At 42.6% G+C, this 27208-nt stretch overlaps 1 protein-coding gene across 1 annotated transcript in view; it reads left to right on the plus strand.

Moving 5' to 3' along the window:
- Positions 1–27208, plus strand: part of LOC139245818 (probable ATP-dependent RNA helicase DDX60) — a 124521-nt gene that overhangs the window by 27608 nt on the left and 69705 nt on the right. The window contains exons 10-18 of the mRNA XM_070871323.1: positions 3999–4101; positions 4466–4581; positions 4895–5088; positions 5909–6164; positions 11658–11827; positions 13343–13501; positions 18144–18293; positions 22790–22909; positions 26525–26620. Coding sequence (XP_070727424.1) covers positions 3999–4101; positions 4466–4581; positions 4895–5088; positions 5909–6164; positions 11658–11827; positions 13343–13501; positions 18144–18293; positions 22790–22909; positions 26525–26620 — 1364 coding nt within the window. The remainder of the gene's footprint in view (positions 1–3998; positions 4102–4465; positions 4582–4894; positions 5089–5908; positions 6165–11657; positions 11828–13342; positions 13502–18143; positions 18294–22789; positions 22910–26524; positions 26621–27208) is intronic.

Consider the following 27208-nt stretch of genomic DNA (forward strand, 5'->3'; position numbering starts at 1 on the left):
GTCACTAATCAGGAAACCTCCTATGTAAACAAGCCTTGCCACCCCCAATCATACCCTCTTCCCTGCTGCTGCTGCCATGACCAGGGAGATTTTAGCTCACAGTCTGGTCAAATGGTGGTGGTGGGGGTGTCGAATCACAGCAGGAGTATGGAGGTGTGGGATGGTGATTTCTAAAGGTTACCTCAGTAGTGAATACGGAAACGTGTGTATTAAAAATACTGCTGAGAATATTCATTTTAAATACTAGTCGATCTCCATGGGGTTGCACTTGGGGAGTCAAGATCTGGTGTCGTGGTCCGGTAAAGAGTAATTGGAATGGAGAGAATAATTGGAGCAGGCTGTGTAGATGTAATTCAGTCCCTATTTAAAGTCATACATTCTGTCCTTCTAATACTTTGATTGAATAGTTTTGTTGCAGTTAAATAGCAAAATATGCAGCATTTTGGGAAGCAGAGTAGTAGAGTTGATTGGAGCATAGGAGTTTCTCTGCAGTATAGCCTGAGGAGCTGGAAGAGATAAAACCGAGATGCTGCAGCATAACCCCTGACAGGAGATGTGCAATTAGAGCGAGACTACTTTACATTATAAATGTGGACTTGGAATTTATAATTGAGAAAGTTGGCACACAGTAGCAAAAATGTGGTGATAGGATTTTTTTTCGACAGAAACATATAACATTTTTAAGATGGGTTATAGTTAATACAGATTTCATCAGTGTTGGGGAAATCCTTTGAACAAACCAGCAAATTCCCCCCCCCCCCCCCCCTCCCAATCAACTGACATAACTTTCATCCACGCGGTCATATTGCCCCTTGCAAATGCTGAAAGCCACGTTCCTAGCCATTGCTGAGAATAAGCTGCAGGTTCTTGCATGCTTAGAATATTTAAAAGTTCTGAAGGGGTGACTTTGAGCTCATGTCGGTTGTGATGGGCAACGAGCTGTTATAGCAGAGGTTTGAGGTGGGTCAAATGATTAGAGTGACAGGCACAAGGGGTAGGCAATATGCTGGATTGTATCTCCAAGATGGGTTGCACTGTGAAGAAGAGCACGGGTCTACCTATCTTGGAGTCACAACTGGGAGGTCACAAGTAATCAATGACGCCAATTATCCTGGAAACCAAATTTGGAGGACTCACTGGACTGATGTGCTAAAATATTGCAGCCTTGATGGAAGTAATTAAGTTGTTGCTCAACGAGACTTGCATGCATACAAAGTCTGTTAATATATTATAGATTAGCATTTTTTTAATGTACTTTTGTATTAAAAAAAAATCCTAACAGTTACAGCTGTGAGGACGGGTGATATGTTGGAAGGATCATTAAATGAGACCATATGGGTTGAATTGAAGAACAAAAAAGGGGCGCTCACTCTGCTGGGAGTGTGCAATAGACCCCCAAAAAGTCAGAAGGAGATATGAGAGCAAATATGTAGGCAAATTTCTGAAGTGCAAAAACTATAGGGCAGTACTTGTAGGGGATTTCAACTACCCTAATATTGCCTGGGATAGAATTAATGTGAAAGATAGAGGGTGTGGAATTCCTAAAATGCATTCAGGAGAACTTTCCTAGCCAGTATAAAAAAAGAAAGAAAGACTTGCATTCATATAGCACCTTTCACGACCTCAAAGCAAGTCTAACAAGGGAGGGGGTGGTTGTGGACTTAGTTTTAGGGAATAAAGCTGGACAGATGGAAAGGGTATCAGTGGCAGAGCATTTTGGTGCTCGTGATCATAATTCAGTTAGATTTAGGATAGTTATGGAAAAGGACAAAGATAGGCCAGGAATAAAAGTTCTCACTAGGGGAAAAGCCAATTTTGCAAAGCTGAGATGGGATTTAACCAAAGTGGACTGGAAACAGCTACTTGAAGGTAAATCGGTGTCGGAACAGTGGGAGGCATTCAAGGAGGAGATCCTGAGGGTTCAGAGGAAGTATGTTCTCTTTTTTTTTAAAAAGGGTGGGACTAACAAATCTGGAGCCTCCTGGATGTCGAGGGGCATACAGGATAAAGAAAAAAAAAGAGGCTCTTGACCGATACCAAGGGTTCAATACTGCAGAAACTCTAGGTATAGAAAGTACAGGTGTGAAATTAGGAAAGTAAAGAGAGCATGAACAAATTTTGGCAAGTAAAATCAAGGATAACCCAAAAGATGTTTTATAAATACATTAAGAGCAGGCGGATAACTCAAAAAAAAAAGAGTAGGGGTCTATTAGAGACCACAAAGGTAATAATGTGTGTGTGGAGGCGGAAGCCGTGGGTATGGTTCTTAATGAATACTTTGCTCTGTTTTCACAAGAGAAGGGCGATGCAGACATTGCAATCATGGAGGAATGTAAAATATTAGATGAAATAAATATATTGAGAGAGGAAGTATTAAGGGGTTTAGCAGCTTTGAAAGTGGATAAATCCCCAGGCCTGGATGAAATGTATCCCAGGCTGTTAAACGAAGCCAGAGAGGAAATGGCAAATGCTCTGACCATCATTTTCCAATCTTCTCTGGCTATAGGTGTGGTGCTGCAGGAGTGGAGGACTGTTAACGTTGTACCGTTGTTTAAAAGGGGAGAAAGGGATAAACTGAGTAATTACAGGCCAGTCAGCCTAACCTTGGTGGTGGGAAAATTACTGAAAAAAATTCTGAAGGACAGGATAAATCTTCATTTAGAAAGACACGGATGAATCAAGGACAGTTGGCATGGTTTTGTTAAGGGAAGGTCATGTCTGACTAACTTGATAGAATTTTTTGCGGTAGTAACAAGGAGGGTTGATGAGGCTAGTGCATTTGATGCCGTGTATATGGATTTTAGCAAGAATTTTGATGAGGTCCCACGTGGCAGACTGGTCACAAAAGTAAAAGCCCATGGGATCCAAGGCAAAGTGGCAAGTTGGATCCAAAATTGGCTTGGAGGCAGGAAGCAAAGTGTTATGATTGATGGGTGGTTTTGTGACTGGAAGGCTGTTTCCAGCTGGGTTCTGCAGGGCTCAGTACTGGGTCCTGTGCCTTTTGTGGTTTATTTCAATGATTTAGACGAATGTAGGGGGCATGATTAAGAAGTTTGCAGATGATACAAGAATTGGCCATGTGGTTGATAAAGAATAAGAAAGTTGTAGACTGCAGGAAGATATCGATGGACTGGTCAGGTGGGCAGAACAGTGGCAAATAGAATTCAATCCAGATAAGTGAGAGGTAATGCATTTGGGGAGGGCTAACAAGATAAAGGAATAGACAATAAATAGTAGGACACAGAGATGTAGAGGAACAGAGGGACCTGGGGAGTGCTTGTCCACAGATCCTTGAAGATCTCAGGACAGGTAGATAAGGTGGTTAAGAAGGCATATGGGATATTTGCCTTTATTAGCTGAAGCATAGACTATAAGAGCAGGGCGATTATGCTTGAACTGTATAAAACATTAGTTAGGCCACAGCTAGTTCTGGTCACCACATTACAGGAAAGATGTGATTGCACGAGAGAGGGTACAGAGGAGATTTACGAGGATGTTGCCTGGACTGGAGAATTTTAGTTGTGAGGAAAGATTGGATAGGCTGGGGTTGTTTTCTTTGGAACAGAGGAGGTTGAGGGGAGACCTTATTGATATGTATAAAATTATGAGGGGCTTAGATAGAGTGGATAGGAAGAACCTATTTCCCTTAGCAGAGAGGTCAACAACTATGGGGCATAGATTTTAAATTGGTAGGTTTAGAGGGGATTTGAGGGGAAATGTTTTCACCCAGAGGATGGGGGTCTGTAACTCACTGCTTGAAAGGGTGGTAGAGGCAGAAACCCTCACTACATTTAAAAAAAAAAAGTATTTGGATGTGCACTTGAAGTGGCGTAACCTACAAGGCTACAGACCAAGAGCTGGAAAGTGGGACTAGGTTGAGTAGCTCTTTGTCAGCTGGCGCAGACATGATGGGCCGAAATGGCCTCCTACCATGCTGTAAATTTCTATAATTCTGAGTTGGGTAGTGTCACTATTCTGTTCATTTGTTTTACCAAAAGATCCATTGGAAGTTATTCCTGAAGTAAGTTTGATCCCAGTAAACATCCCTTTAGTTGAGGAATATGCTGGAGATATTTTAAAGGACCTCCCTACATTAAGCAGGTAAGATTTATTTTAAATTCGATTATAAAACTTCCTGTTTTATCTTGCATATTATATTTAGGATTTGCTTTTATCTTTGGATGTAATGCAGTCAAATCTGAATATTCCTGGCTTCTGGTGATTTTAATTACAGCTTTGGAGACGCATACTGATTGAGGGACCCCAAAGTTTGGATTAAAATAGGGCAGGGTATGATCTAAATGGGAATCTAAACTGATGCTTGAGACAAAACTTGCATGTTTGCCCTTTAGTGATATTTCCACAAGTTTTAAATGGTCTCATTTAGGTTTGCCTTATATGTCCATATTTTTCAATAACAGCATTTTTAAAACAGATTGAAATTGAACTTTTTTTTCGAATGCAGTGACAGTTCTGTGGTTACATCACTTTCTGAAAGCAAAGAATTTGATAATCTTTTGGACTGGTATCCTCGTAAACCACTCAGTGATGATTACGAAAGGACCCGAGCATCAACATTTGGTAAGACTTTTAATAATAGATGTGTGCAAAGTAATTTCATTTAATTTCCATAATTCCATAAAATTCATTCAAAAGGTCATCACTTGTAATGGTCACATGGCTGTAAGTGTTTGATTTTTTAAAAATGCCAAATCCATTTTGTACTGAAGGCTGTACTGCAGTAATATGGTGCATTTCTTCATTAGATACCTAATTGGTGTTTTATGCCTTATGCTGACAGCAATTTCTGGGTTATTGATCCTAACCTAACAAACTGTTGAGACAAAAATATTCTGTTCTAACTTTATTTTTATCGATGTATCTCTTTGCACAGGAGAAAAAACAAATGATCCCTGGGTAAGAAAACGCATGCTTAGAAGTTATCAGAAGCTTGTCCGATTTCACAGGTTTTATGGATCGACACTGGAGGGCAACATCACAAAGAACATTATTACCAGTGTGCAAGGGGGTGCAACAGCAGCACCGAAAGTGACCAGTGCCATAAGTGGGAAGGGCAAAAAGTTGCCTGTGAGTAATACCTGTGAGCTTTTATGTTCATGTTTTATATTTTATTTTGTATATTTTCATATCGTAGCTTAAGGAATGGTTCTTCAAAGTTTTTATTGCTTTGTTCCTGGGATGTGGGCATCGCTGGCAAGACCAGCATTTATTGCCCATCCCTAATTGCCCTTGAGAAGATGGTGGTGAACCACTGCAGTTCGTGCGGTGAAGGTACTCCCGCAGCGCTGTTTGGTAGGGAGTTCCAGGATTTTGACCCAACGACGACGATGTATTTCCAAGTCAGGAGGTAGGTGACTTGGAGGGGGACTTGCAGGTGATGGTGTTCCCATGTGCCTGCTGCCCATGCCCTTCCTGGTGGTAGAGGTCGTGGGTTTGGGTAAAGTTTTTTTTTTTAAAACAGCATTGTTTACAAGTTGGCGCTTTTGGCACAGAGCTTTGATAGGAAGGCATACTGCAAATTTGGGCATGTAGTTTAGCGCACCTAATTCACGACTCGCATGATTTTCTGGCCATTATGGATGGGAAATCATGTAAGTGAAGAATCAGGCACTCTGATCTGCTACCAAAATCCAATATGTGCTGCATTGTGCGAAATTCGGCTGGGAGCACTGAATCGGTAAATTTATTCCAACATGCCATTGAGGTACAAGGCAAAACGCCCTTCAAATTTTCCCAACCTAGAACATAATTTTCCCAGGGGCAATTCACTGCTGCCTTTACGGATGCTTCCTTTTAGCTATAAAATGATAAATCTTGGGAGTGAGAGCTGTTAATGTTCTCTTTGGTGTTGAGTAAACTAAAATTGGACTGAACAATTATTTCACAGCCTAAGAAGAAAGCTGACATAATTGCTGAAGAAAACATAAGGAAAAAGAAAGAGAAGGAAGATCAGAAGCAAAGGGAACAATGGACTTTAATATCAAAAAGCATTATAAAAATGATTCAGGAGAACTTTGACCACGGAATTAAAAAGCTCGAGGAGTTTCTGAAGAAATGCTCAGGTGACTCTGTAAAATTGATTGCAGAGATGGACGTGCTTGAAAGCTGCTTTAAAATCTGGGTAGAACACTGCCAAAATACAGGTGTGAACAAACTTACTGTCTAAGTACAATTTATAGACAAATGAAGTCCAGCAAAAATAGTCTTGACGTTTAGCAAATTTGTGTATTACTTCGAGAGGTACAACGTCTCTCATCCGGCTGTCCAAAAATCGGAATTGTCTGAAAACCGGACATTTTGAGAAAATCCCATTTGATAATCAGTAAAATAAAATCCGGAATTATTGCCCAAAAATTGGAGGGCTGGACTAGTTATTGGCTGCCCGCTGTTTTAAATGGCGTGAGATTGGTCCGAGCCTTGCCGGATGACCCTCGGCCTTGCCCGACCTGACCTACGCCACCATTAGTACTTTGTCTGTCTCGGTAGCATACGTACGCTCTTGATTTTCTTGTCCGAAATCTGGAATAATCCGAAAATCACCGGTCTCTGTCCCGTGGTTGCCAGATTTGAGACGTTGTACCTGTACTTTTTGCCAGTACAGATAATATCAGGAATGTGATTTGATTATGATTACTACCCTATATTTAAAGTGTAGTACCAAGCCTCAACTAATAGTGCCAATTTCCATTTAGCACTGCAGGTTTAATGACGGCTTGCTGCTATTGTGGGTAATTTATGTAAACCAGGGAAAGTACTTGATGCCTACTTCCAGTTTTCTAATCTGGAAAGATGATTGCTAAAATACTTGTACTATCTGTCTTTTTTGTGTCCCCATAATGGCCGGCGCCTTCGAGGGGACAGCATGAATAGGTGGAGGGCTAAGAATAGATCTATGGCGGACTCCAGAGGAAACGACATAGGGTGGAGAAGACATTGCTGGAGATCCTCTGGCTTGAGTGCAGTCCCACAATGGAGGAGAGACTTTGGAGGAAAATGGTGTGGTCGACCATATCGAAGGCAGCAGAAAGCTCAACATGATTCAAATGCATGGGCTAGGGAGGCCATAGCTCGATAAAGGACTTTGAAGAAGAAAGGGAAGTTGGAGATGGAGCGGCAGTTTGCAAGGATAGAGATGGTTGTTGTAGCTTTGAAAGGGAGGTGGACAGCACTTAAATAGCATTAATTATTTACAGTGTCAGCTAGCATGAGAGCCTGGACATCACCATAACGGTTCCTCAGGACAGTGTCCTAGGCCCAACCATCTTCACCTGATTTATCAATGAGTTTCCTTCCATCATGGGGTCAGAATTGGGGATGTTGGGGATTGCAGTGTGTTCAGTTCCATTCTTAACTCCTCAGATAATGAAGCATCTGTGCCCGCATGCAGCAAGACCTGGAAGACATACAGGCTTGGGCTGATAAGTGGCCAGTAAAATTTGTGCCATTTAAGTGCCAGGCAATGACTATCTCCAACAAGAGAGAATCTAACCACTGCCCCTTGACATTCAACGGCATTACCATCGGCAAATCCCCCACCATCAACATCCTGGGGGGATGTGATCAGAAGCTTAACTGGGCCAGTCACAAAAATACTATAGACTACAAGAGCAGGTCCGAGACTGGGTATTCTGTGGCGTGTGTCTTGTCTCTTGACTCCCTAAAGCCTTGCCATCATCTACAAGTCAGGAGTGTAATGGAATACTCTCTGCTTGCCTGGATGAGTGCAACTCCAACAAGAAGCTCGATACCATCCAGGACAAAACAGCCCATTTGGTTGGCACCCCATCCACCACTAGCGCACCGTGGCTGCAGTATCTACAAATTGTACTGCAGCAATTCGCCAAGACGTTTTCAACAGCACCTCCCAGACAAGGGCGGCAGCAGGTACATGGGAAAAGCACTGCCCGCAAGTTCCCCTCCAAGTCACACACCATCCTGACTTGGAAATATGTCGCCGTTCCTTCATAGTCGCTAGGTCAGAATCCTGGAACTCCCTCCCTAACAGCAATGTTGGGAGCACCTTCACCGCAAGGATTACAGCAGTTCCAGAAGGCAGCTCACCACCACCTTCTCGAGGACAATTGGGGATAGGCAATAAATTCTAGCGTTGACAGCAATGCCCACATCGCAAATGAATTTTTTTTTTAAAGGGAGAGGTTGGGTGGTCAGCGAGAATGCAGTCGAGAGCAGGAATTGGACCTCCTGGCTCAGATAGGCCATGAGGGGAGATGGGTGAGAAGCTAGAGAATGATGTGATCTCTGAGCTTGGGCCTGGTGGCAGTGTTTGGGGTAAGTTTGGCTAGGCAGACAAAGGGAAGAGGAGGGGTGCGACAGCGGGATCTGAATAGATGGACTCAACCTTACATCCGTGAGTTCCTCACACTTTTATAAGAGGTGATTCCTAAGGGGGCAGGGGAGAGGCATTTAAGGAAATGGTTTGTGGTGGAGAAAAAAGCTGTGGGTTCATTCCAGGATGATCCTAGAGTAGTGCGTGGGCATGTAGAGAAATGCAAAGCCCGAAAGTCCAATCTGATCTGGCGATGGATGGCTGAGTCGGTTATGTGCTATGTTTTGTACCCCATGGACTTCAGGGAGCAAAGATGCGGGCCATATCTGGGGAACGACCAGGGTTTTGCTACACCAAGGGCATCAAAATCAGAATGAAGGAAGGACATAGAAGGAAATAGGGTTAGAAGGTAGGGGTATGAGAGTGGTGAAGGATACAAAGAAGTGGTGACATGGCATTTAGAAAATCATTAGGCAGAGTCAACATGGTTTTATGAAAACGACACATTGTTTTTTGAGGATGTAACTAGCAGGGTTGACAAAAGGGAACCATTGGCTTAATATATTTGGATTTCCAAAAGATATTCGATAAGGTTTCACATAAGTTGCTTCGCAAGATAAGGGCTCATGGGGTTGGGGGTAATATCTTAGAATGGATAGAGGATCGGTTAACTGACAGAAAACAGTAGGGATAAACGGGTCATTTTCAGGTTGGTAGGCTGTAACTAGTAGGGCGTAGCAAGGATCCTGCTTGGGCTTCAGCTATTTACAATTTATATTAATTAATTAGATGAAAGGACCAAGTGTAATGTATCCAAGTTTGCTGACGATACAAAGCTAGGTGAGAAAGTAAGCTGTGAGGAGGACAGAAAGCCTTCAAAGGAATATAGCCAGGAGGAAGTGAGTGGAGTCAAAGGAGAAATTGTTCAATATAAAAACAAGTTCAGCCGGGCTGAGGAGGGTGGTGGTGGTTGGAGACTGGTTGGGTGTCCATTCAAGGAAGAAGCGGAGTGCCCTCAGGCTGTCCTTGTAGGCAATGGAAGTGTAGAGGGAATGGACATCCGTAGTGGAAAGGTTAGGGCCTGGAAACTTTTAAAGTTGCGGAGGGCGACGGAAGAGTCGGGATGTCGATGGGTAGATACTGAACAGGGGGAGCAAAAAAAGTCGAGAGAGATAGAAGTAAGTTCCATGGGGCAAGAACGGGCTGAAACGATGGGTCTACCAGGGCAGTCCTATTTGTGGATATTGGGAAGGAGATGGAAGCGGGCTGTGTGGGGTTGGGGTACTGAGGTTGAAGACCGTGGAGTGAAGTTCTCCAGAGGGGAGGAGGTCAGTGACAGTCTGGGAAACAATGACTTGATGTTTGATGATGGGGTCATGGCTCGGGGAGGTAGGCGATGTCTTTGGGAGAATTGGCGTTCAGCCTCCGCAAGGCAGAGGTCGGTTTGGCAAAGAATAACCCTGGTCAGTAGGTTTTTCGGGGCTCAGAAGAGGCGAGGGCCCAGGGGCAGCACGGGCCAGCCCACTCTGCGATATGTGTGCGCACTAGGTCCGTGCAACAGAGCTGGTTTCCAGTCGTCTTGGAACTGGACCAAGACCTAGCTATGTCAAGCCTGTGTGATGGCAGATGTGCAACGGCCACCACACGTTAAAACATCCATGCACAGGCATCTTCCACCCCTTCAGGATGTAGTTCGGGGCTTGGAATATTAGATCTTTCATTGAAACACCTGTGAACTCATCCCTTTTTGGCGTGGAAGCAAATCATCCTCGATACGATGGACTGCCTAAGATGAGACAGGTTAAGTAAATGGGCAATAATGTGGCAGATCGAGTATAATGTGGTAAAATGTTATGAGGTTATTAATTATGGTAGGAAGAATAGAAAATAGAATATTTTTTTAAATAGCGAGCAACTATTAAATGTTGGTGTTCAGAGAGATTTGGGTATCCTCTTCCTCTTACAGGAAACACTAAGTTAGCATGCAGGTACAGCAAGCAATTAGAAAGGCAAATGGCATGTTGGCCTTTTTTTGCAAGGGGGTTGGAGTGCAAGAGAAAGGAACTCTTATTGTACAGGGTTTTAGTGAGACTACACCTGGAGTACTGTGCACAGTTTTGGTTTCCTTATCTGAGGACGGATATACTTGCCTTCGAGGCCAAGCAAAGATGGTTTACTAGATTCGTTCCTGGGATGGGAGAGTTGTCCTATGAGGTGAGATTAAGTAGATTGGGCCTATTCTCTTGAGTTTAGAAGAATGCGAGGTGATCTCATTGAAGCATAAGATTTTGAGGGGGATTGACAGGGAAGATGCTCAGAGGTTGTTTCCCCTGGCTGAAGTATCTAGAACTAGGGGGCATCGTCTCAATAAGGGATTGGCCATTTAAGTCTGAGATGAGGAGGAATTTCTTCCCTCAGAGGGTTGTGAATCTTTGGAAATCTCTACCCTCGAGGCTGTGGATGCTGAATGGTTGAGTATATTCAAGGCTGAGATGGATATAGATTTTTGGACTCGAGGGGAATTAAGCGATATGGAGATTGGGCGGGAAAGTGGAGTTGATGTTGAAGATCAGCCATGATAAATAGCAGAGCAGGCTTCAGGGGCTCTATGGCCTACTCCTGCACCTAATTCGTATATTCTTATCGTGTTCTTGTGGTGAGATGGTTTTGTCTGTGATCAAGTGACAGGAGTAGAGGCTACGTGAAGTAACACTGGGGAGGGGGTGGGCGTAATTGTGTTTATACAGGAGTGTTTGTATGGAGGGAGAGGTTGAGGGAGGGCAATGAAATTAGAGGAGCAAGGGCATGGTGAGTTGCAATCGATGAGCAATTGGTCAGAGCAGAGACTGAGGGAGGAAAGGAGCAAGGACATCTGTGAAACGTGGGTGAGACTTTGGGAGGGGTGTTAGTGAACATTGACTTTAAAGGGAGAGGGGAAGGGTTAGAACAAAGTGAGGTCCTCGAAAAAGAAGAAAGTGTAAGAGCAGTGGCGGTTCTTATGTTTCCTTGTTTAAAGTTGTGCAGACATAGTCATCTTTGTGTGTTTTAGGATCATCCTTTCCAATAATCCATCCATTAGCTATTTAACCTCTTGATGTCTAGCAAAGGTAACCATCACCATAAACTGTTGCATGCAAAAGCATACCTGCAAGTAGGAATTAATTTATGTAGAGCATTTGTTATGCTCCGCATCAATTCTTGATTTTGCGTTTCCGTTGTATGAAGCTCTGACAGAACCGCAAAATGGTAATATTTATCTCTGTTTTAAAAAAAGCTTTAAATCCAGGAGCTGAATAAAGCGCTTGGCAGATAAAAGTCAAAGATTGATCAAATTATCTTTGTTTCTCAGACAGCACAAAGAAAAACAGGGATATTGCAGGTCGTGTGATGAAAAGAATTCACAATATTATGGATAAGTACGAGAAGATGATGGAGAAAAATCAACTGAAACTGATAGCTGCTTACCTCAAAGAGCTTGGATTTAACAAATTAGCTCAATCTATTCCAGACATTGATCAGGTGAAATGAAATTATTTTAACTCTAATTTACCAACTGGAACTGCTCACTTTTTGGTATGGTGGTCTTTGCCAACAAGAAGAGGATACCCGGGAGCTGAAATTGCTCTTTTTTTTATAGCTCCGTTAGCCCCTCCCGGGGGGCGCAATAGCGTTTTTGCCTGGGAGAGGGGGGGGGGGGCGCTAGTGCCTCCGGGGAAATAGCCTGAGGTTTGGGAGGCACTGTCCCGGCAGCGCCGCATCCCTGCGATTAGCGCCCCCAACCCATTGCTGTGGATGCCAACCTATTTGTGCCCAAAGGGCAGCTATTTTTATTTGTCAGCCGACTCATGTCGACTGGGCCACAATCATGCAGCCTGGTACTCCATTTTGGGTGACTGGCTGCTGGACCTGTCTATTGCGTCGCTGTTGGCCCAGTGGCGGCCTCCTTTAATTGAAGGGGAGGGGTGTTGTAGTATGTCAGCGCTATGTGGATGCTCCACCTTGCGCTGGACTCAGCGCCACGCTGCCGCCCTGGGAGGGCACCCCCCTCCCCCAAGGAAAAGGAGCACCAGAGACAACACTCCGCTTCCTTAGAGGGGCGCACGGCCCAATTCCGCGTCGGGGGCAAGTCTTCCGGGCCGGGCGCAGTTCTTTGCATTAATCTTTAATGTTTAGTTTGTCATGATCCATAAAAATGTAACAAACTTTTAAAATATTTTGTTAGAGGGATGGTGGGTGTGGAGGGTAAGGGGGAGCGACGAGGAGAGACAATGACAAATGTTTTCTGGAAATATTATGGTAAATTTTCATCTTTTGTGGAAAGGCTGGGTTGTTTTGCACTACAAGAGAACTAGAATGTTGACTGCACCAATTTGTAATTATTCAAGCTTTAGTCAAAACTTGAAGCATCCTCTGAGCAAGAACTACAGGCTACAATTATATTTTGATTTGTGCATCTAAGAAACATCAACACAGAAACTGGCTCATAATTTGCAGATGACTAACCGCTAGCTAAAGTGACATGCAATTTAGAATTGCAAGCCTTTACTGTTAAAGCTACCTTGATGACCTAGTGGATAAAACCATCGCTTGGTGTAAGTAATACTGAGCTATACAGACCAGAGGTTACCAGGTTCAGTTGCTGATCTGTGCTGAGTCTGCTGAGAGCAACACCTGAGATGCTATGGAGGGGAAATGAAATTGGGGTTCCTGCTCCTGATCAGTATTCAGTGGCTCGCCCAACAAGTATGTTTATGTGAACATCGGCTCAGGATAGAAGTAAATTCAGCTGTGATGTCTGCCACCACTCACTGTCCAGGTTCGGGAATGGTGACTTGGGTGATTTACATGGAGTTTCTGATGTCTGTTAAATCATATCCCAGCAATTCGTGCTGATAGGAGGAGAGAAAGTTTGATTTTTCTACAGTAAATTTCACAGCTGAAGATTCAACATGGCAGATACTAACTTTAAATAAGTTGTATATTAATTACCTTCCTTAATATTAAAACCACAATTTTCTGTGCTTTTTAAAACAGAAACCGGCACGTCCTAAAAGTTCTAAGAAAGAGGATAGGTGTACAGTCGGTGTTGAACCTGCTCGTTTCCAGCTGAAGTACATGGGTCCTTACTTGCTACGAGATGAAAGGAATGATCCAGATCCCAGGGTTACTCATTTCATACCAGACACATGGCAGGTAATCAAAAAAGATCATTATATAAATTTACAAATGTCATGTTATTCATTAAGTCTATAAACTTTGCAAAATAAACTACCTATAAAATGAGTTTAATTTAGATTTAGCTATGAACTTTATTTTCTAAATTCAACACCACTTTCCTTTTGAGTGGCAATCTCTTCACTGCAAAAACCTTGATAGTTAACGTGACAAAAATGACGTACCTTCTGTCAAGTTGTAACTTCGTGGCTATCTTTTAAATTAACCACAATAGGGGCTGGATTTTTGGCTGGCTTGCACCTCTGTTAGCGCCCAGGAGGGACGGTAAAGGGTACCTAAATGCTTGCCGCCGGGTGGCAAGTTCGACTCTATTTCCGACGATGCAAAAATTTACCGCCCCGCCCTGTAGTTCATTCAGATCATGTCGTCAATCGGCATGCAACGTCCTGCTAGTGCCCCGGTTGCAAAATTCGGTGCTGATGCTGCATTTAATGTCCGCCCCAAGTGACGCCCGAAAAACCAGGCGGTTCCATGGTCCAGTAGGCGCTATTTGCTGCGTGTTTAGATTGAGGGAGGAGGATCCTAAATCAGAGGTCACATTGACTGCAATGTTTGCGCACAGCACGCTTCGTGAAGCTCTGACATTAAAGCTTTAGATTTATCTGACATCATAGTGTCCTTACAACTTCAGTGAAATAATTTAATGGGGGCATTACTAGTTCGCCAGCCTATCCTATTCCATGCTGTTGTTAGGTGGTGTCAAGATAGAAGGGCTTTTGGCCATGTCAGCCCACGGATGGGGAGAGGCCAAAGACCCAATGCACCCTTGAGGTCTGTGTTTGCCTGTTCTCCCTAGACATAGCCACCAAGGCCATGTCTGCCTATCTCTGAGCAGGACTACTGGGCTGACTCACCTTCCGGGGAGCTGGCTTCCGAGCTTCCCCTCCAGCTTAGAGTTGCTGTAGGTCACTGGGACCAGGAGCCTCAGAGTCATCAAAGCCCTCAAACAAGACATCCGTCTTCTCCCCCTCCGCCCTCCCGATGTTGTTCGGTGGGACTGATGGGGTCTCCCGCTCAGGAAGCACACTGTTGTCCCGCGCCCCTCCCACTCGTCATCTCTCCTGTCCCCAGATGTCGAAGGCTCATGGAAAGGCTGCTGCACTTCTGGCATCTGTAAGCACAAAGCAACAGACATGTGGTTAGCAGCAGGGAAGAGGGCAGGCTGCTAAGAGGAAGGAGACATTGGACATCTATATGTAATGGGGCTAGCGACAAGGAACTCTCATCAATCGTAAAAGCCATTCACATACCATCACTACCCATAGGGGGCTCTTCCTCGCCGTCGGCCACCGCGCGAACTGGGGTACCCATGAGGGCCAACACTTGCTGCTGTACCTCAGTGAGGTCCTGCACATCAGGCTCTCGGCCTCCGGTCTGCTGCTGCTCCTGGCGATTATGCACTAACTTAGCCTACAAGAAGAGGGGTTGAGTAAGTGTGCAGCTCCTCTTGTGCTACATGTGCCTTTTATAGTAGAATAGCTGCTACTATTATAATCTGCGTGGCTGCGTACTGAGCATGTGGAAAGGCTGGGAGGAGGTGAGAGCCAGATAGCATTGCAGCTCAGGGCGACGTTTGGCCAACGCATATCAAGAGTGCAAGGAGGGGAGACGATGATTTAGGGGACGAGGCATGGCGGGCAAACTGAGCCTCCAGCTTTCAGGTGGCTTCAGCAACCCACACCATGGCCTGGAACACACAAAGGGCAGTCACCCTGACTGCCTTCATGCGGCATTGGGTGGCAGTTCTAGCCACCGTGTCTGCCACTGACACCTCCAACGCTACCTACCACCAAATCCTCCTGAAGACCCTTGGCACGAGCCTCCTTCCTCCCACGAGATGCACTGCAGGCCACCTCCTCTAAAAAGGCTTGAACTAGGGCCTCAGCAGCGGTCGCAGAGAAGCGGCGTGCTCTCTGGTGTTCCTCCTGCTGCGCCATGTCTCCCGCTCTGAACGAAGTGGGCTGGTGGATCTGCGCATGCGCAAAAGAAATTGGCATGTCCTAAACTTTCGCCTGGGCTCTGGAAGGTTCAAGCGCATCTCTGCAAAGTTTAGAGCATTTTTTGCGCCACGGTTTTCGGTTGGGGCAGCCAAGCACAGGTGTCTTAATTCCTGATTTAGTGCCCCCAATCATTGAACTTCCGTTTTGGGCGAATTTTCCAGACGGAGACGCAAACATTTTCCAGGTGCTATCGGGACCGCCCTGCCCTGATGAACACCCCAAAATCGAAAATCCAGCCCCTCATGTCCCAGCCTAAATCAATACAAATGATGAGGACTGTTGTAGCTGTAGGCTCGAGGGAAGGAGGCAAGCCAAATTGAAATGCACACTTATTTCAATTTGTTCACTTACTTTAAATCCTGTCAGTTTTTCAAATCCACAGCTTTTGGAGGGGTCATGTATGTGCATGAGCTGAGTGGGATTAGCTAGAGAAAATCTGCTTGGAACTTTGGAGACTTAAGTCAGACTAGTTCAGCTTCTGTGGTGGTAAAAAAGATCAGAAGGAATCACTAGGTGAAACGTGGAAACATAGAAAATAGGTGCAGGAGTAGGCCATTCGAGCCTGCACCTCCATTCAATATGATCATGGCTGATCATGCAACTTCAGTACCCCATTCCTGCTTTCTCTCCATACCCCTTGATCCCTTTAGCTGTAAGTGCCACATCTAACTTCCTTTTGAATATATCTAATGAACTGGCCTCAACAACTTTCTATGGTAGAGAATTTCACATGCTCACAACTCTTGAGTGAAGAAGTTTCTCCTCATCTCGGTCCTAAATGGCTTACCCCTTATCCTTAGACTGTGACCCCTGGTTCTGGACTTCCCCAACATCGGGAACATTCTTCCTGCATCTAACGTGTCCAATCCTGTCAGAATTTTATGTTTCTATGAGATCCCCTCTCATTCTTCTAAATTCATTGAATATAAGCCTAGTCGATCCAGTCTTTCTTCTTCATATGTCAGTCCTGCCTCCTGGGAATCAGTCTGGTGAACCTTCGCTGCACTCCCTCAATAGCAAGAACGTCCTTCTTCAAATTAGGAGACCAAAACTACACCATATTCAAGGTGTGGCCTCACCAAGGCCCTGTACCACTGTAGTAAGACCTACCTGCTCCTATACTCAAATCCTCTTGCTATGAAGGCCAACATGCCATTTTCCGCCTTCACTGCCTGCTGTATCTGTATACCAACTTTCAATGACTGATGTACCATGACACCCAGGTCTCGTTGCACCTCCCCTTTTACTAATCTGTTACCATTCAGATAATCTGCCTTCCTGTTTTTACCCCCAAAGTGGATGACCTCAGATTTATCTACATTATACTGCATCTGCCATGTATTTGCCCACTCACCTAACCTGTCCAAGTCACCCTGCAGCCTCTTGGCATCCTCCTCACAGCTCGCACTGCCACCCAGCTTAGTGTCATCTGCAAACTTGGAGATATTACACTCAATTCCTTCGTCTAAATCATTAATGTATATTGTAAATAGCTGGGGTCCCAGCACTGAGCCTTGTGGTACTTCACTATTCACTGCCTGTTATTCTGAAAAGGACCTGTATTCCTACTCTTTGCTTCCTGTCTGCCAACCAGTTCTCTATCCACGTCAGTACATTACCCCCAATATCATGTGCTTTAATTTTGTACACTAATCTCTTGTGTGGGACCTTGTCAAAAGTCTTTTGAAAGTCTAAATACACCACATCCACTGGCTCCCCCTTGTCCACTCTTAGTTACATCCTCAAAAAATTCAAGAAGATTTGTTGAGCATGATTTCCCTTTCATAAATCCATGCTGACTTGGACCAATCCTGTCGCTGCTTCCCAAATGTGCGACTATTACATTTTTAATAATTGATTCCAACACTTTCCCCACCAGGTGAAATATTGCATCAGAAGATAGTAATTTAATAGTGTTTGCAATCCTTTATTATTTTCCTTTCAGGAATTAGGCAGTCAGGGCTGGATTTCCCTACAGGACAAATTGAATGTCTGAGAATGGTCAGGGTAGTGCTCTGTAGGTTGCTCAACTCTGCTGTGAATCTGACCCATTTTCCAGGGTTAGGTCTGATTAGAGATTTCAGGCAGGCTCCTGGTTTCATGGGTTGGTAACGGAGAACCACATGTAGCATTATGAAGAGGAGGAGGCAGATTAGAGGGAGCAGAAATGCTCCAAATTACTTTACAAATGGCTCTGATTGAGCCGTGCTTTATTTGGATAGAAGAGAGGGAAAGATGGCCAGTACCAGGCCCTATTTTTTATTTGCCATCCGAACCATCGGTGATGCTCCTGCCGCTCCCTCAGCATTTATCCCCCCCCCCAACGTCATTCCTCATCTGACGTTCCCTGAGGTTGATGGTATTCCCGAAGGGAGAAAGGAAAATCGGCCTTTCCAGTGCTTCGCCTTCCCCTGCCATCAAAGATTGGGTGTACACTGCTAATTGAAAGGGTGGGCAGCATGTACGTGGATGTAGTACCCCTTTTGGGAATGTGGACCCGTATAATGACCCCTTATGTGAACAATTTGATTGTTTTGCATATTGAGCAAATGTTAAGAGCTTTTTTTGGTGTTCTAATTGTATCTGATGATTAATTGCAGCGAGAACTTCTAGATGCAGTGGACAATAATGAATCTGCAGTGATAGTTGCTCCCACCTCCTCTGGAAAAACCTATGCCTCCTATTACTGCATGGAGAAAGTTCTAAGAGACAGTGATGATGGAGTATTGGTGTATATTGCACCCACAAAGGTACAAATCATTTACATCTGTTTAATAAATAAACCCATTTTATATAAAGGAAGAAAGACTTGCATTTGTATAGCGCCTTTCATGACCACCAGACGTCTCCAAGCGCTTTTCAGCCAATGAAGTATTTAAGTGTAGTCACTCTTGTAATGTGGGAAATATATAAAGTAAATAAAAATTTCGGTGAAGGATCAAGGTCGATAATACAGGACAATACCAAGAAGGAACAGCGTAAATAGGTCATTCTGTGATTCCTCATTCCCAGGAGAGAAGCTTTGTTCAAAGGGACGTGGGTTTGAGATTGGGCCCTAGTTTTCTATGTCATGCTCCCTGCAAGCGTGACTCCACACTAGGATTGCAGAATCATGGAATTACTCCTGAGAAGGTAAATGGAGAAATGTTGGTTAGATGATCTTTGGCTTGGATTTGAAAGCCTGCACTTGATCCATTAAAACTCCTGTAGATTGTAGGAGAAAGGCAAGAGGTCCTACAGTTTGGAGAACTTGGGGAAATAATATTTAGCCTTTTATATGTATACATGTAGAAAGTGAACTCTCAAAATATAGAAGTCCAAAGGCTCTACCAAAACCATTTATATGAAAATTTATGCTCCCGGCCAAGTTCCACAGATCACCCATATTCTCAGGCTTGTCTGCACTTGTTACAGATCCAGTACCTGTCTGTTTTTAAGCCTGGCCCAGTATCCGCTGCATGGTAACCTACTATAATGTCATTCTGGTATTCTGTTCTCTTTTCTCTTGGGTCAATACACAAAATCAGTGAGATCAGAAGTCTGAGAAGTCGGCACTATTGTTATGCTGCTGGTTGGGGAATTTGGCAGGCCCAAGGACATGTGCAATGTCTGTTTCCAGTGATTTTATTTACCAACAAGGGAGCTGTGCTGAGATGGATGTGTTTTATGGCACTGGGCCTGAAATTGCAGGACTGAAACAGTTGAACCTAACTGTAGGAATAACTTTGGTTGTTCCAACATTTAGTATCATGCTAATGAGTTGGAGATAGAAATTAACAGTTGGAGTCAGACTACTGTGCAAATTGACAGGAACACGGATGAGCTAAATGCTTGTCTAGAGTACTTGCATTGTACAGTACTTAGAGCAAATACAAGTAGTCTGAAAGCTGGAGATCAGTGCTGGAAAGTCCAGGACCAAGTAATAAATCCTGCTTTGAGTCTCTCGCACACTGAAAGCTTCATTACATGATTATGGGGAGCTTGTATGTTTTCTATCTACTGACTTAGCAATTTTTGACGAATCTCTCAAAGTCCAGGGCCACAATTTTGATTGGTGTTCGGCTGTACATGGTTGGTGTGACTCATTATATTTCAGTAGGATGATCTACTTTAACACACCTGTGCACTGGTTATGATAAGGCCTCCATTTTATTTGTCAATGTTGATGTATTAATATAGTCAGCAAATTATACCATGGGCTGTATTAATCAATCGATGAGAGAAAACTTACCTTTTTCACAGAACTTCCTCCATTTCCTGTATGACAGTATAAAAGCACTGAACTTTTTAAAACAAATGCAGGTAGAGTACAAATTCTGTAAAATTGATCTCCTATTTTAAATGTTTTTTTTAAAAAGAAAGATAGGTCGAAACTAACCAATAAAAAGTGACTCCTCAAACATGACCAAGCCTGGTTTTGGATCAAATGTGCTATTTTCACTGTTTCTACTCTCCTAAGCACTTAAAACATAATCCATTTGGGATACAATCTCCCTTTCTGAAATCTGTTAGCTGCTTCTCATTATTTTCTCATCATCTAGATATTTATTGAAATGCAAGCGATTTCATGACCACAATTAATGTAAACATTACAAATCACAAATTTCTAATGCATTCCGATGAACTAAATTGTGGTCGTGAAATCGTTCGCATTTCAATAAATATCTGGATGATGAGAAAATAATGAGAAGCAGATAACACAGATTTCAGAAAGGGAGATTGTATCCCAAATGGATTATGTTTCAAGTGCTTAGGAGAGTAGAAACAGTGAAAATAGCACGTTTGATCCAAAACCAGGATATTGAGACTTTTGCATGCACTAAATATATTTCCCAAGCATTATGTAGTAACACCCAAGGGCCCTGAATTTTCAGTGTTTGTCCAAATCATCTGCAGATCAGCAGAACTTGCAGAGAAATAGTATAAAAGGCTGTTTTCAGCCATCTACACTGGCGGTCCACAAATCATCCACATAAATTATGGCAGGAGATCTGGGCAACCACTGTGGTTATTCAGGTCCAATGGATTTCACACCAAACTTTTACAGTAACATAACAGACTTATTTGAAGATGCTGGAAGGTAGAAATTCCATTTGGCAAGTGTGCACATCAAAGCTCTTAATTTGCAGATATTTACGTGTGCTATTTTATGCAGGTGTTGACCTCTTTATTTTAAGTAGGTTAATGCATGTGTAAAAATAACATGTACTGGAATGTTGTACGAGCAGTTGTGTGTGAATTTTGTGCATCGAAACCTTTTGAATCTACTAACTGGAGGATGGACATCCGTGCTGTAAGACATGGATCATACCTTTTTGGGCATCGAGCAACGCGACCACAACCAACCTCAGCTAAGTACTATCTCTCGGATGCACTAACTCTTGATACTGGCAGAGAACCCACATAGCATCAGTAAACTAAAACACTCAACTTTCAGAACAGGGAGTAGACGCTCAAAAAATACAAAAAAAAATGTTACATTGGAATCTCCAAACTAAATAGCACAGAGATTACTGGACACAAAATATTCAAGACTAAACTATGCAGTAATATTTGTTAAGAGCATCTCAGACCCATTGTTAGAATTTTTTTTAAAAATCCACATAAGATAGTGATCCTGACAAAAAATGCAGTCACTCTGATTCCATAATTACTTTGGATTCAGTACAAAAAATTTTCAAACAAAACCAATCATTCCTCTTCGCTGGAAGATGATAAACACACTAACGCTGTATTTAAAAAAAAACATTTGTACTAGTGACTCTCTTTTTCTTGCCAGTTTTCTCCTAGTGATGCTGAATGCATGTTACTACTCCATGGTGTCTGCTTCCCACTGGTATCTTGCCAGATACTTGTTCATGAGGAAACATTCAGAATGAGTACTGCCAGGCTACATGACCACAAGGGTCTTGCATCTTGTCCTTGGCTAATGTCCATTTATGTACACTTTCAAAGGGTTTGCTAGATAGTAGTCAGGAGCCAAAACCCTGGTTGGTTGGTTTTTTCCTTCCTAATGTAGGACCACCAAGGCCAATTGTAGCACGCCTCTCTTCTCTTTCTCTCTTTCCGCCCCCCCCACCCCGCAATCACCTGATTGGCTGAAATCCAGACTATAGATTGAAAGTATTTTTTTGCAGTTACTGTGTTTAACAATGAATTGTTTTGTTTGAAAGATGTACTGAATGGAATTGGAATTACTGCATTTTTTGTCAAGATCGCTGTTTAATTTTGTTCTGTGGCCTAACCACTTTAGATTGCTGAGAATTTTTAATGACAAACTTCTGTGAAAAGACTTAGTTTGAGAAGTTTGATCTTTCACATTTTGTGAATCTATTTTGAAAATCAAAAGGGATTTAGTCAGTAGTATCTGGCCGTAACATTGTATCTTCCTGGTTTCCCCTCAGTTGTGCAAAATCATCCTCTGAAAATCACTCCTTATATTCTCATCTTGCAGAAAATGGTGTTGAAATTTGCCTGTGATATGAATGGAATACATCCAGGGACAATACTCGTCACTAGCCAGCAATAGAACCTCCTGCTTGCAGCACTTGTCATGTGGCCAGTGCCACTAAGCAGTTTATTTTCCATAAAGTCTTATCCCTGATGTATTTCTTTTATTTAAAAACTGTTGCTCTAACGAGAGTATTAAATCTTTTGAAAGATGCATATTTACTTTTTGAGTGTTGGTGTGCTCCTAAAACATGGTTAGTATTCAGAATACCAGTATCCCAAAAGGATTGCATTATTGTAATATGAAAATTATGTACTGGTTGCCTTGAATTTGATAATTAATTCTGTGTCCAGAAAACACAAAACTAACCAAGTGCAGTTAAAACATGGGTAATTTTAACTGAAGTCAATGAAAAGGAAAATTGTGTGGCATGTATACAAGTGACAGATTCGCTACTGCCAATTTTGTGCCTAGCAGGGAATGTTTATTAAAAAAAAAAATTCTACCCCAGGGGCATTGTCTGATTTCTCAGCAAATGGTTATCTGTTAAGTGGTGGAGTTCTTAGAACTGCTTTCTTCGTTCCCCAGCTTTGTTCAGAAAATCAAAATTAATTGTATATCAATTTGCTGCTGCTTATATTCAATATACAGGGGGGTAGTAGGCAATTTCTGTTGGGAAATGTGGTTGTCAAAAGGCCATACAGCTATATCTTGTTGCATAAAATTATGTTCACTGTTTTTACTTGGCGATTTAATGCATTTCAAGAGCAATTAATTTGATGTTTTTATGCCTAGGCTCTTGTGAACCAAGTGGTAGCAACTGTTTATAACCGATTCAGCAAGACTTTACCAGATGGAATGGTGGTGTGTGGGGTTTTCACACGAGACTATCGTCAAGATGCTTTAAACTGTCAGGTATTTAATTTTATATTTATAAATAACATTGTAGCTTATCATTTTATAATTTATTTCTGACTCTAGTTATATCCCAAGTCTTTTTAGGTTATGCTTCATCTGTGCTCACACCCTGTCTCTTCGGCAATTGTCAGGAGATATGAGTGAGTTTTTCTCATTTACACCACCTAGTTTTCACTGGCTAATGGAGGAAGATCGGTAGAAGTTCCTCCTCTTTGTAAATGTGCCAGATTTGTCATGTCATATTCATTTTAAGGGGCAGATCCAATGGTTTTAGAAGCACCTGTTCATTTGAGATGGGTACTTCATTTTAATATTTATTTGGGATGTTATTTTTGCATGCCACTTCCCGCAGTTTTGCAGGGTGCCTGATGTAAGGAGCACGCATTTAAAATGGAATATGGAAAGTGTGTTTGTGTATTTCATCAATTTATTTAGTTTTTGTTTGAATTTTTCTTCTCGTGGGCCTTAGAGGAAATAATTTATACCAATTGATACTATCACCACTACTGGCATTAATCAGCTTCTCAATGGGAAGTCTATCTGACGTGTTGGGAAGAAGAGTAGGATCTATGGAGGGATGCTAGGCATGTTGCACTGTACAAGAGATGCCCTGAGTCCATCTAACTGGACCTGCGCATCTACATCTGCAGACAGAGGTGAAAATATCTCCTTCAATAGACCATCAATGCAGGTGGAGGCACCACTTCTCAAAAGAAGCTGGAACAGTGGAGCCAGTGATGAAATATGTGAATGCCTGACCAGCAGCATTGTCCCAATTACAGCATACAATGCCTTCAGTAGCATTGCATTTTTTTTTTAAAAAGCATTCCAAAGCCAACATTGCTCTGGCAAACACATAATTTGATAAATCATAAGTCTCAAAATTGTTAGGGTTAATATCTCTCTCAAAATAAAAAAAATAATCTGCAGTGACATTGTCAACAATACTTATGAGCCTTTAGTATGTAAATGTTAGCAAAGTGACTTTGAATTAAAAAATAGTAGTTCAAAATTAATTACTATTTTTTAATGCATTATTTAATGCTTTTAAAAGCCAGCAAGGAACAACTTAAAAAAAAAAATGATTACGAAAGGGAAGATAGACTATGAAAGTAAACTAGCATGAAATATAAAAACAAATAGCAAGAGTTTTCTATAGATATTTAAAAAGGAAAAGGGTGGCTAAAGTAAATGTTGGTTCCTTAGAGGACGAGATCGGGGAATTAGTAATGGGGAACATGGAGATGGCGGCAAACTCTGAACAAATATTTTGTATCAGTCTTTACAGTAGAGGACACTAATAATATTCTGACAGTGGATAGTCTAGGGGCTATAGAGGGGAGGAACTTAATCACAATCACTAAGGAGGTGGTACTCAGTAAGATAATGGGATTAAGGCAGACAAATCCCCTGGACCTGATGGCTTGCATCCCAGTGTCTTAAGAAGTAGTGGCAGGGATTGTGGATGTATTGGTTGTAATTTACCAAAATTCCCTGAATTCTGGGGAGCTCCCAGCAGATTGGAAAACTGCAAATATAATGCCCCTATTTTTAAAAAAGAAGGCAGACAAAAAGCAGGAAACTATAGACCAGTTAGCCTAACATTTGTGGTTGGGAAAATGTTGGAGTTCATTATTAAAGAAACAGTAGCAGGACATTTGGAAAAGCAATATTCGGTTAGGCAGAGTTGGCATGGATTTATGAAGGGGAAGTCATGTTTGACAAATTTGTTGGGAGTTCTTTGAGGATGTAACGAACAGTGTGAATAAAGGGGAACCAGTGGATGTGGTGTATTTGGACTTCCAGAAGGCATTTGGCAAGGTGCCACATAAAGGGTTACTGCACAAGATAAAAGTTCATGGGGTTGGGGGTAAAAATTAGCATGGATAGAGGATTGGCTAACTAACAGAAAACAGAGAGTTGGGATAAATGGTTCATTCTCGGGTTGGCAATCAGTAACTAGTCGGGTGCCGCAGGGATCAGTGCTGGGACCCCAACTATTTACAATCTATATTAACGACTTGGAAGAAGGGACTTAGTGTAACGTAGCCAAGTTGCTGATGATACAAAGATGGGAGGAAAAGCAATGTGTGAGGAGGACACACAAAATCTGCAAAAGGACACAGACAGGCTAAGCGAGTGGCAAAAATTTGTCAGATGGAGTATAATGTTGGAAAGTGTGAAGTCATGCACTTTGGCAGAAAAAAAATCAAAAAGCAAGTTATTATTTAAATGGAGAAAGATTACAAAGTGCCGCAGTACAGCGGGACCTGGGAGTACTTGTGCATGATATACAAAAGGATAGTATGCAGGTACAGCAAGTGATCAGGACGGCCAGTGGTATCTTGGCCTTTATTGCAAAGGAGATGGAGTATAAAAGCAGGTAAATCTTGCTACAGCTACATAGTTTTGGTTTCCATATTTGCGAAAGGATATACTTTGGAGGTAGTTCAGAGAAGGTTCACTAGGTTGATTCTGGGGATGAGGGGGTTGACTTAATAGGAAAGGTTGAGTAGGTTGGGCCGCTACTCATTGGAATTCAGAAGAATGAGAGGTGATCTTATCGAAATGTATAAGATTATGAGGGGTCTTGACGAGGTGGATGCAGAGAGGATGTTTCCACTGATGGCGGAGACCAGAACTAGAGGGCATGATCTTAGAATAAGGGGCCACCCATTTAAAACCGAGATGAGGAGAAATTTTTTCTGAGGGTTGTAAATCTGTGGAATTCGCTGCCTCAGAGAGCTGTGGAAGCTGGAATATTGAATAAATTTAATACAGAAATAGACAGTTTCTTAAACAATAAGGGGTTATGGGGAGCGGGTGGGGAAGTGGAGCTGAGTCCATAATCAGATCAGCCATGATCTTAAATGGTGGAGCAGGCTCGAGGGGCCGTATGGCGTACTCCTGTTCCCATGTCTTATGTTCTTATCAGGGTTCTTTATGAATTTTACATAGTTGCACTGGGGTTTCAGAAATACAGCGGAATTGGAATAAGTGAAAAAGGTTGAAGATTTTGCTTGAGTTTAGGAAACTACCATTGACAATCACAGTAATAATCATAGCTTTCAGCTACAGGTTTAATCACCAAAGAACAATAGTTATTGCCACGCAATAGATTGATTTTTGTTTTATGGTGTATTTCCAGACTGAAGAAGAGATGTAGCTGTGTATCTGGTGGGTGCCAGACGAGCTCTTTCTTAGGTTGCACCTGGATCTTTTGAGGGCAGAAAGAAAGTGTGGCCTGATGCTCGGTATCAGGGCAGGGAGTGATAGGGACTTGGGTCAGGAATAGGAAGCGGAGACCAGCTGGAACACTTGGGTAGACTTGCATGGGAGGGAGTGAAGGAGTTGCTGGAATAAATAAAACCAGGAGCAGAGCAAGGGATTTCCAGAGTGGAGGATATGTAGGTCCCGGAAATCTGGATAATCTTTGCTTTTGGGGAGGGGGATAAATTTGCAATTTTGCGGCCGATTTTCATGTCATTGATTTCAGGTTACTGTCTAAGCAGCGACGTTGAAAATTACCCTCTTGATGATCTAAAATTGATTAGAGATGTGTTTGGAATTACACATTTGGATTTGCCTCAATACAATGTTTGTTTATTTCAGATTCTCATCACAGTTCCTCAATGTTTAGAAATTCTCATCCTTACTGCTCAACGACAAGCCTGGGTGAAGAAACTTAAATATGTCATTTTTGATGAGGTAAGAGGACAACATGGGATTTTTAAATGTATGGATCTGAAGAATGAAATGACAATGTAGGAACAAAAATAGTAAAATCACATAGGTGCATTATATAACATCCCTGCGTGTAACTACTTGACTCAACAATGTGAGTAATGAGAGGGAAGAAATAATGCAGGAAGTATGCTAACTCATGAGAGTTCCTGTTCCAAAGAAAATTCAACAGCTGATTCATAATGCTCTTAACTCATTAAATATTGCTTTCCTGACAGCACACTATCGCACTGAACCAGAATGTGAGCACTACCCTTAATCTTTGGTGAGTTAGCAGAACAGTGGGTGGGGAGGTATAGTTTGCTCCTAGTCCCTGGGCTATATTCCTGCTGCTAATTTCATCCAATAATCCTTGCTGGAAGTGTCTGTCTGTGTCATTTGAGGGCAGGATCAAGTTTGCTGTTGATGACTTCAAGTCAAGTAGCCGGCAGACACTTCTCTAGGCTCGTGTATGAAGGATGGTTACTTGTTGAGCAAGCAAAGGATCTCGTTTTTTATTACAACTGTAGCATTTGTTGCCAACTCGAGGAGAGGAAGTAAAGCAACATTCTG

The sequence above is a fragment of the Pristiophorus japonicus genome, chromosome 2, assembly GCF_044704955.1.
Source record: "Pristiophorus japonicus isolate sPriJap1 chromosome 2, sPriJap1.hap1, whole genome shotgun sequence".
NCBI lineage: Eukaryota > Metazoa > Chordata > Chondrichthyes > Pristiophoridae > Pristiophorus > Pristiophorus japonicus.